At 37.6% G+C, this 11,141-nt stretch overlaps 1 protein-coding gene across 1 annotated transcript in view; it reads right to left on the bottom strand.

Moving 5' to 3' along the window:
- Nucleotides 1–2,913: 2,913 nt before the first annotated feature.
- The window catches only part of INPP5F (inositol polyphosphate-5-phosphatase F), a 47,486-nt gene continuing 39,258 nt past the window's right edge, over nt 2,914–11,141 (bottom strand). The window contains exons 14-20 of the mRNA XM_009277917.2: nt 10,211–10,328; nt 9,463–9,661; nt 8,345–8,416; nt 8,176–8,249; nt 6,745–6,873; nt 5,737–5,824; nt 2,914–4,456 (exon numbers count right to left, since the gene is read on the bottom strand). Coding sequence (XP_009276192.2) covers nt 3,322–4,456; nt 5,737–5,824; nt 6,745–6,873; nt 8,176–8,249; nt 8,345–8,416; nt 9,463–9,661; nt 10,211–10,328 — 1,815 coding nt within the window. The 3' untranslated portion in view covers nt 2,914–3,321. The remainder of the gene's footprint in view (nt 4,457–5,736; nt 5,825–6,744; nt 6,874–8,175; nt 8,250–8,344; nt 8,417–9,462; nt 9,662–10,210; nt 10,329–11,141) is intronic.

Here is an 11,141-nt window from a genome sequence, read left to right as displayed (position 1 = left end):
AATCTCTCTGGTGAGCTTTATTCTGGCACCTTTTAAAAAATCAAAAAACCCCATTGACTGGAGAATTGGTGATATTCATCTACTCATACAAAACATACCTTACCTTCTACATTACCAATAATGCAGTGTGTTTTAAATTGTTTGAATAACATCAATTGTGCATTAAGAATGGTCTCTACATATTCATGCTGTACAGTTTGAGCTGGTTTCAGAGGACGTACTGCCCCTAATGCGACTTGCAGAACTAGTTTAACAAGGGTGGTTTAAGTAGTGAAATGTTAAATCAATATGGAATCAGAGTAACCCAGAAAGACTACATAGTAGGGCTGTCCTTGTGGAGCCAGCCTCCAAGAGTCAGTGATGGAGCTAATTAATTCTGGATTTCACTTCACTTAATCCTTTTCTGAACAAGAAAAAAGGCTCCTGCCAAATTTACATTAAGCTGATACCACCTTCCCTTAGTGCTTTCTCATGATTGAGATTGTGTGAACAGGAGCCCTCTTTTTTACTCCATATTTAAACATCACATTGTTTTTTGCTGCACAGCCAATCTGAAACTGTCCGTTTCATCTCTGGACACTAATAACAATTTGAATATTTATTATGATATACAAAAATTGTTTATCAAACTTGGCTCAAGTTTGATGCCCTTTCAAATCACTTAGAGTTTATTTCTTTTTTTGAACACTAAAATGAATATTCATGGTTTCGTCTGACTTGTGCTACATTAATAAGTTAAACAACTGAACAAATATAGGAAGAAAATGAAGTCTCTCTCCAAAAGGCAGCCTGGCTGGAAAGCATAGTCAGTTTGTAAGATTTTCTTTCAGTGCTGCTTAGAGGATGCTTTTATGCATATTGCCCTGGATTATTTGAGACTATCTCCAATATTTCATAAGTATTGGACAATTCACAAGCTGGCAGGACATGATACTTCTGGATCACCAAGCAGAAAGCAATGAACCAATACAGCAGATCAGGAATTAGTTTCCAGGAAGCTATGCCCCAGACTGTTGACTAAGCCACATTCTTTTTAAGTACAGGAATGATGTTCTTGCTATTCATACCCTTGCCCTACAGGACTCTCTTAGACTGTAGAAGTCACTATGTATTTGTACAGATCAGTTTCTCTTTCTCTGACCAAAATAATGGCAGAGTATTTGGAATTGCCGCTCCCTCCTCCAGAACCTTTGCAAGTACCAAGGCTTTGGCGGTTTCAGGACTGTCCTCATAAATGTGTCCACGACTTTTTTTTCCCCACCCCTGAGGCCAGGGCTGTAGTAGTGCACTGCTAGAAGAAAAGGATAAAGGACTTAAGTCATGTACGTGGCCCCTGACTGACAGGGGATCTTATTAACGTCTGTAACTGCCTGAAGGGAGGCTGCAAAGACAACGGAGCCAGGCTCTTTCCAGAGGTGCCCAGCAGGGGTGCAAGTGGCCATGGGCACAAACTTAGACACAGGAGGTTCCCTCTGAACATCAGGAAACACTTTTTCACTGTAAGGGTGGTTGAGCACTAGAAGAGGTTGCCCAGAGCAGTGGCAAAGTCTCCATCCTTGGAGATATTCAAAAGCCATCTGGACACGGTCATGGGCAACCAGCTCCAGATGGCCCTGCTTGAGCAGGGGGGTTGGACTACATGACCTCCAGCAGTCCCTTCCAACTTCAACCATTCTGCGATTCTGTGACTCCTAAGCCAGAGAAAGTCAAGACAACCCACCCATCTTTGAAACTTAAAACCCCAGAACCCTGGAGTACCATATCCCTTAACATCACGTGCCAAAAACCATCTTTTGATCCCACTTTTTTTTATTAAAATATTTCATGTATATTGCTCACATTAAAATACAGCAGTAGTTTAATTTTAAATATAGCCACAAGTATAGACACTCAAAAAACCCAAACCCACATCACTTTAATAAAACAAATAAATAAATCAGATTTGTTTATCAAAGTTTCAGACCATCAGGGTTAGATGATAATCATTTCAGACACACTAGAAGTCCTAAGACACTGTACTACCCTACCCATATGACACTATTTTCTTAGAACACCACGTGCAGCCTATCTACAGTACATGGACTAGAACACAGAGGCACTGGGTCTATAATGGTGGTTATACTTATAACCCACAGCATAGTAAGATCCTGCTTTACAGTAGTTTTGGATAATGTCCTATACTAGAATGGCACAGCAAGGCATTTCTGGGAAAGAGTAATTTATACAGATTTAATCTTTTGACACACATAGATAAGGTTTGTTTGGGTTTTTTTATCCAATTCCCAGCATGAGTGGATGCTTAGCCTTATCCCGCAAGTATGCAAAGCTGGAGCTGGTAATGAATTTGGTTTTGAGCAGGTGCAGACAACTATGCTCTAATGCAACACTGATTTTATGAAACAGTACACTTGCCTTCTGTTTTAGAAGTTATTTGGACTTTTGCATCTGGACAGTTAGAATATAGTTTAAAGAAATCATAGCACAGAGGGACACAATGCCTGAAGGTCAGGTATCTGGCTTGTCTGGCTTTATACAGAGACAAAAGAATTAGAGCAAATTGCCAGTGTTTGGAATTCAGAAAAAGGGAAATAGGAATAGCTTTAGCATGGGCAAGACAGAGGACATTTGCTCCATTTCCCCTCACCTCAAAAAAAGTGAGAAAAAAAAAAGTCTACAAACTAAATTTGCACTGCAGGATTGTGGATATTTCAGATTGGATCTATATGCTTTATCTTTACTGAAAGTGTCCCAGGATGCGTGGAAAGAAAAGGACAGCAAAAAGAAGTCTTAATTTCTGGTTAACATAATTAAATTCAACAAAAAAGCATCAGTTCCCATTGTAGAGGCACAATTCATAGAAAGCTGCATCTAAAACTTCAGTGGAAAGAAGTAAAAACACTAGTCCAAAAATAATGTAATTTACCGGTAAGTTATTTTGCTGGTGCAGTGCAAGGTAAGGTCGGTCATAGAAGTGCAGTATCACCTTTTTAGTATAAATACTTTCTACATAAGTCAGAAGAGCTACAAAATTAGTCTCCAAAAATAACTGTGCAACACATTTAAGATAGACAGCATGCTTATTAAATCCCAGTGTCTAAGCTACCTGTTTAAATATGGTTTACCGTTCTTTTGTCTCAGCTGCCTGAGGGAATTCTGAAGCTTGGTCAGAACCAAATTCATTTGCATCTCTCACTTCCTGTAAACAAGTCATCTATATTATTGATCCCAGTATCCAGTAGCAGTTCATGCCACAATGAGTCCTGATGTAATTTTTTTAGCATTGTATTAAAAGTCACAACTAGAACACTTCCTAAATTAGAACTAGATTTGAATTATTCGTGTCTGGCATTGCGTAAACATTTCTTTCAGTTCTTTTTGTTTGATTTCATTTATAGCTTCTGGTTCTGCAGGGCTCTTCTGGACCTTTGCCACAGCAAAACTAATCCCTTGAGTCAATCCTGCTTGTGTGATGTTCGCAACCTGGACCATGGAACTGCGAATTTTAGCAAAAGGAGATACAGCTCTGCTGCTGCTACTGTCAGCTGGAGAAGGAGTCATGTGGAGTCCTGTCTCAAGGTTACCAGATACAGATCCTGGGCTTTTATGAGATTTAGTGAAGTCAGTCCCACCAACAGCTAAGAGCTGAGCATTTGACTCAGAAGACTGTACATCCAACTTAGATGGCCTGGAAGGAACGTCTCCGATAGCTTCAGCCTTGGTTTCTGCCTTCTTAGATGTTGTATTGCTGGTTTGATTTATTATGTGATGGGGCTCTTGAGAACCAGCTTCAGCCTCTAAAATATCTGACATCATATTTTGAGCATCGTGCACAAACCTCTGGCAGTACACATCAATAGGTTTAGCAAACTCCATCTCCACACTGTCAGCAGAATGCGTAGGTATGTCTTCACAGTCAGACTGGCTAGCCTGAGAAACACGGATCTCGGATGGAACATGAATGCTAATGTTCATGTCAGTGCTGCTTATAGACTGGGACCGACTGCCCAACCGTGGAGCTGAGGCAATGATACCACAGCTGGGCAGCACGTAGTCTGTCTGCCCTATGTTCTCTAGAGATTCAGTTAGCTGGTTGTCCTCATCGGATTTAGAATTAGTCAGGAAGTCATCTGAGTGGAATGAATCATTATCCGATACTTCTGTATCGGATTCAGTATGGACTTTAGTATCTACCACTGGATTCTCTAAAGTTTCAAGGCTACTATCTGATTTCCAAAGATTCACTTTCAAATTTGGTTTTAAAAAGTTGACTTTCACTTCAGGTTTGGTAAAGCTGCCTAACTTCCGAAGATTGCTAATGTTTACATTGGATTTGGTTTGTTTCACTTTTTGATTAAGAGATGAGAACTTGCTCAGTAAATAATTCTTGCCTTGGGCCAGGGACCCTCTGTTCTGAGACCGAATGCCAATGATGTCTTCATGAGGTTTACTGCTCTTCCTGGAAGAAAAAGAAAAAATCTCTAGTGCACAATCATGGCAGTCTCATTTATAAACACCGAGTATTTACCATCTTCCAGTCTATTTCCATAATACAGATGGACATTTTAGTAACTACATCATCCTTTCCTTACATAATTGTACCCATATAAGCTAATCAAATTCAAAACAAAAACAAAGGAGGGTTGCTACAGAATGGTAGCCAAACAAGGGAAAAAGCAAGCTTCTGCAGGCATTTTTAGTTTTAGATGAAACTGGATTTGAATTCTCTGTATTTGTAACTCTGACTTTGTGTATGCTGTACTCAGTAGCCAGATTTAGCAAATATTCAGTCTTCAGTACCTGTAAAAAAGAGCAAGATTTTCTTGCTACACTTTCTACTCAGCTGAGAAAAGAAGCTGAAATAGTAGCCCAATAATCAAATGCAGAAGAAAGTTATTGGAATATGTGCCTTAATAGTTTTTGCTTGACAATTTACAATTGTAAATTGTAAACACATTTTCTAGTAGTTCATACAGTCTGAATTGGAAGGGTCCCAAAATAATGCAACAGATTGCACTTGAACTGGTAAAACGTGCCAAACTTCAGCTAGCCATCTTCTCTTATTTCTACCCCATTGTCTTTTGTAAATGTTTCCTCACTGTTAACACCTCACTAATATTTGTAGACAGAGGTTACTTCTGTTTAATTGTAGACAATTGACTTATTAGAGAAAACTATCTAAAAAATTCTAGTAAGTACTTTTAATTATCAACTATGCTTTCACGTGCCGTTTTCTCTTAATGGGCTTGCAAAACAAAAACTTCTGTGCCATTCTGACTAACACTTAGTAGTTCAGAAGCTTAACTTCAGCCATTTCTTCACACAAGACCTGCAACGTTATCTGGATTTGTTAAACACAACTGCAGTGGGATCCAAGCCAGATTTACACTTCACAGGTTGCCTTCTTACTACAGAAGCAGACATTAAGTTCAGGTAGGAAAAATTAAAATTTGACAAACTAATCATGAACCATCTGATTTCCAGCATGTTATTTACATTTGGCAGTGTATATTGTCTATAAGCACACATGTATAAACAGTATTCTTGCTTATACTTTTAGATAAGCACCTGCAGGCAGTTATTATTGGAAGCAGCATACGGACAAATTAACTCCTAGCACAGTAGCTAGATACAGACATTTCTTTTGGGCATCATACATATGCCTGTTACCATGTACTGCTAGCACTGAGAAGAGAGCAAAAGCGGGACACAGAAGGTTCATATCATTCAAGTACTCACCTCTCTAGCTTTTTCTCAATAATAGGCACATCTAATCCCATTGCTTGCTTTGTAATTCTCAGCATTTCTGCAATGCACTGAAGAGTGTCTGAAATCCAATTAGCAGCCTGTCAGACCCTTAAAAAAAACCCTTAAAATCCTATATTCCAAAATCTAAAATTAGACTTATTTTTGTAACGGAATTAAGTTAGTTTGGTTTTCTTGGATTTTTTTTTTCTTTTTTTTTTTCCTCCTTTCACCCTACAGAATAGTTGCACCCTACAAGTTGCAATTTTGATTTAAAGCTTACAAAATAAGCTTAAAGAATAGACTGTCCTTAAGCCCTAAATACTGGGTGTAAGTGAATCACTACCATGATTCATCATTTGTGGAAGGAAGAGAAGCAGTTATATTTATTCTAATCCTTGCTGACAAAACTCAGTGCTCCATGTAAGAAGTGATATTTTTCCCTTATTAGTGTTCATTTAATTTAGTTAAACAACAAGCCAAGAACATTTCTAGACATTGATTTCACTAAATAAATCAATTTCTTCCACTCTTCAGGAGCCAATTTTAAGTTCATTTTATCAGTTTTTGGAGCAGTAAAGATCTATACATGGAAATGTCTCAATTCTAGAGACACATGTTGCTTTAAAGCCATATCTGAAACTTATTTTTCTTCGTATTAAAACAGTAACATTCTAGTGTTCACACAGGAAGCCACATACAGGGTTTTTTTGTTGATTCCCCACACTGCATAACTGAATTATATTAAAATTTATCCTTCAGAAGTTATTCAAGAGCAATGGAAAAAGTGTTTCCTAGAGAAACACTAGTACACTGAATATACTTTTACATATAGAATTTTTATATACAGAACAAACCTTTTCCATCCTCTTCTGGGTTGCGTACCACAGCTCTAAGAGTGTGAAAATACCCACTCATTTCTTTGTATTTAAGTGTTTCCTAGAGAAACCATAGTACACTGAATATACTTTTACATATAGAATTTTTATATACAAAACAAACCTTTTCCATCCTCTTCTGGGTTGCGTACCACAGCTCTAAGAGTGTGAAAATACCCACTCATTTCTTTGTATTTGTAATGCAGCCTCATGCAAGAGAACTTGGGTTTGCCAAAGAGAGTAGGCTCAGGCCCTGAGAAATAAACCAGGAGATTAGAAAACTTCGTTAACCAAACACTGAAAGAGATATTGCAAAGGCTGTACTTAAACGTATGTAAGAGTTGACAGTCTTTTTCAGCATAAAAAGCTTCATGTTTTCTTTAGAGTAGGATAGACATTTCAAATGAAAGATTTTCACAGTAACTAAACTATCAATTACTTACGAAAAGCAATTAGACTGTCTGTGTATGTCTATTATAATCCAGCCTGATTGTTTATTAAAGATCACCCTTTCAAATAGAAGAAAAAAGTCTACGTCTATTACATCCTGTGTTTTAGGGTACGCTCCTGCAAGGATTAAAGGGAAAGCTAATATATTTTTACCAAGTGGGCACAATGTAAGTTTGAAGATTTAGACCAAGTACTTCGACTCTTCAATGCACTGCATCATATCTATATCATTAAACGGGGGTGGGGGTGGTTATAAAGTATTTGGTCTAGATGTTTCAACTATATTCTGTACATCAGGATGTATTATGGATCTCCACAATACAGAAGTGAGAGAGACCATTCCGCTGAACTCTCAGAAATTGCACATAGATAGTGAAAGTTACAGTAAGGAGATGATGAAATCACTATGCATTGTGTAATGGAGGATTAAACTCTACTGGGGGGTGGGGGGACCACACTGGGGGCCACAAAAATCTCCCTCCCTTCTCTCCAACTGGAACACCTTTTTCATCTGTAAAGTCAAAGATATCACATCTTTAATACTTTCAGCCGCAAGTGCTGGATTTAGCCTGCAGATGTTACATTCTTTAGTCAATGAATAAGTTAATCATCATAACAGGGTGATTTCATAATAGCATGTTTCTTATCAGACCTTGAGAAAGAAGAGTTTTAAAAAAGCTATGAAACAGATCTAAAGTACAATTCAGAATCAGCTGCTGTGTTTGGATCAAAGAGTGCATTGAATGCACAGACCTGTGATTCATTATAGAAGTTGATCAGATTGTTACTGCCAATTGATAAATAATGAAATTTGTTTTGATGAATCCATGTTTTTAAGAGCTTGAAAGAGGAAAATTTTAGAACCCTAACAGTGATCAAAGTTTCCGTTTCAAGCAGTTGCAAAAGACAGGACTGTGAGAGAACACAAACTCAACTGTGGCATCCGTTATCACCAAGAAAGCACAGTTTTAGCTATGGTGGACTACACAGGATATATGCAATATATTGAGGCTTGCTCTTTCAATATATTTGTAGGGTGCTTTGGTAAGTGCTCAAGCTATTGCTAAGAGCATTCAAGAAAGATATATGGTGACTACATTCTTACCTATTTCTATTTTTTCCAGAGCTTCAAGACTTAGCCTTTGGTACTGATTCACCTTGTCGATTTCATCATCATAACTAGGAAAAAATAATCAGAATTTAATGCTTCCTACTAATCTAAAACAAAGCTACTAGAAATAAACTACACATAGTAAGAGAAAGCGGTAACTTACTAGGCCACGTAGTAGGCAGAATTAGAAAGTAACAGCAGAACATCCACGTCCTTATGGGTGGCATCAATAAGACTAAGGAAGGGGAAGAAGAAGAATTAATATGGAGGAGAAGGTTTTATTTGCACAGCTGCAACCCATCCCCAGTGTACTTTAGGGACACTCTTCTACAATTGAAGGCACATTACAGTAAGAGGTTTCAATTATGGTATGTTATCCTGTGTGACGCTGCTACCTCTTCACAGCCACTGAAAAACCAAGTTAGGTGAGACACTTCACAAGCCAAAACATGACGTGTCATTAGACTTACCATACAATAAGTAGATCCATGTAAGCAACACTCTCTCTTAAAACCTGGAGTTACCTAATAGCTCAAATAGGTCAGCAGCAGGTCAAAAAAATAAATAGAAAATCCACAAACTATTAAAAGTGCTAACAGAGAAATGGAAAAATATCTCAGACCCAGTTAAGGTGATGAGTCTGTGCTTTGAATAGCTATCATAATATCCTGCTTTGCTATTTCTAGATGCTGAAGTTTAACCTGCAGAAGATCTAACCACTATTTTTCTTTTACAAGTTAGTGAACTCTGAACTTGATAAGGAGACTTATCAGTGAGGTTAGAGTTCATGCTCACTACTTTTCATGAAGAGAAATCTAGGCTTTCCTACTACTGACTCGTTACATAAGAATTTAATCTGATCAGATATGGCTTTGAAGTCAAGTTACACTTTCCCTATAAAGCAATAAGGAACAACAAACAGCTCCTCAAACAGCCCCTTCTAGAATTAAGGGTGGTTAGAAGTTCTTTTCATGGTGCCTACCACATTTTGGCAATATTAACTGAATGTATGCATTTTCAGGTGATGTCTCAAAGGTAATTCCAGCATGCACCATTCTTATGGCACTTTGGGAAAAGCACATGTTTAGAGGATCCTTCCTTTTACAATTACAAGTATTCAATCCCTTCAAGGACTCTTGTCGTTCTACAAAACTGTCCACTTGTATTGTTAACACATCAGCTATGAAAATCATTTAACATCAGTAGTAATTAACAGAGGCAGTAGTAATTAACAGAGGTGTCATAGTGGCAGATGATCAATTATGACTTTATTCAACAAACCTTGGATCACAGTCAATAAGTGCCCATCCTCCATGGAATTTTTCATCATCTGGTAAGAGCAGTTTCATGTAGCTCTGCAACAGCTGACTGATCAATTCCTGATGGCTTCTCAGGTTCTCCTTGTGCAGGGCTTCATGCTCTTTCTCTTTTGTAAATATGGAGTAAAGATCCTCTGTTACAGGGATACCCTGCATCAAATCTAAATAAAATACACAAAAAAATATCAAACAAGAAACCAACAGTTAAAAGTGATATACAGCAATAGTCTGTTGATTACTTTATGAATTCCTTCCAAGTGTTTCGTATTTGAAGATACTCTGGAAAAATGGTTAGTTATTCTTTCTGAATAGTATGTTGCCTGAAACTGAAAACTCAGTAGGTATAACACTATTTTCTCTCAGTGAAAAGCAAGAGTTAGCTCACCATTTTAAGAAACACTTGCTACATAAATTTAACTTTGTCTAATAGAGAGATGTTACAAGACAGTTAAATGCTAAAATGAAGTTAGGAGCAAATTCTACAATGAGTTACACTGCATGTAATCCATCTGAACTGAGTGTTGTTTTATCTCCAAATGGACAATGACTCTTCTATACGGTGTCCACTACACATATAATGTTCATGTCTACACTCAAGGTGCTTCTAAGCTTCAGAAAAAAAAAAAATCAGTCAAAAAGATAAAGCCAAGTTGATTTCAATAAACTTTTCTAAATACCATAGTTCAGCTCAGTTGAAATTGTATTCTTACCTATGACTGCTTGCCTATAAGCATCCCTGAAACGATTCAGGTAGTATCTGTTTGCAGAATTAACTCCATCCTTCATTACCCCTGCCAGCTTTCTTTCACCAGTCCTTGTGAAGTCACCCTGTTACACAGAACACGCGAATCATGTACATATGCAACTTTGAAGTAGCAGTCTCAGCTCAAAAGCTTTGGCAGTCAAATTCAGAACTGAATAGATGACAACTAAGAAATTATGTTCAAGTAACTAAGTAATCAAAATACTGATTTTCAAAGAGCATCTACTTCTCACGGCATTGTTTGACTCTGCAGAGAATCTTATGCTTTTGACAGACCTATGATTCTATATAAAGTCCTAATGGAAAACAGTAATCTGGACATAGATGCCAGCTAACATTAAAGCAGAACTTTCAAGACATCAGTCACTGGGATGCTCGAATACCTCAAAAAAAAAAACCCCACACCTATTTTTTGGCCTTTAATGTAAAAGGAACACTACTGGAATAATGCAGAAGACTGGGAGTATACTGAAAAATGGTTTTCAACTTCTCTGCTTCTGCTACCAAAACAAGACAAGCATAACATACTGAAGAAAACAGTACATATCCTCACAAGCTCAGAAACAAAAGAAAGTTTCTAGGGCACGGAAGGCTTAGAATTTGAATAAAAGGTAGTTTTGGTAGTTACACTTCATTAGAGGATTCTATTTGCAAAGACACTCTGAACATTGGCACAGAGCAGTTCTAAAAAGCCACGCCAACTACTATGAAGAACATTTCAAGTGTGTTTCACTTTCAAATGTCCTGGTTTTGGCAGGGATAGAGTTAATTTCCTTCCTAGTAGCTGGTACAGTGCTGTGTTTTGGATTTAGGACAAGGACAAAGTTGATAACACACCGATGTTTTAGTTGTTGCTAAGTAGTGCTTACACTGGTCAA

This window comes from Aptenodytes forsteri, unplaced genomic scaffold (genome assembly GCF_000699145.1).
Source record: "Aptenodytes forsteri isolate BGI_AS27 unplaced genomic scaffold, ASM69914v1 Scaffold15, whole genome shotgun sequence".
Lineage (NCBI taxonomy): Eukaryota > Metazoa > Chordata > Aves > Sphenisciformes > Spheniscidae > Aptenodytes > Aptenodytes forsteri.
This window is presented reverse-complemented; position numbering and strand designations above follow the sequence as displayed.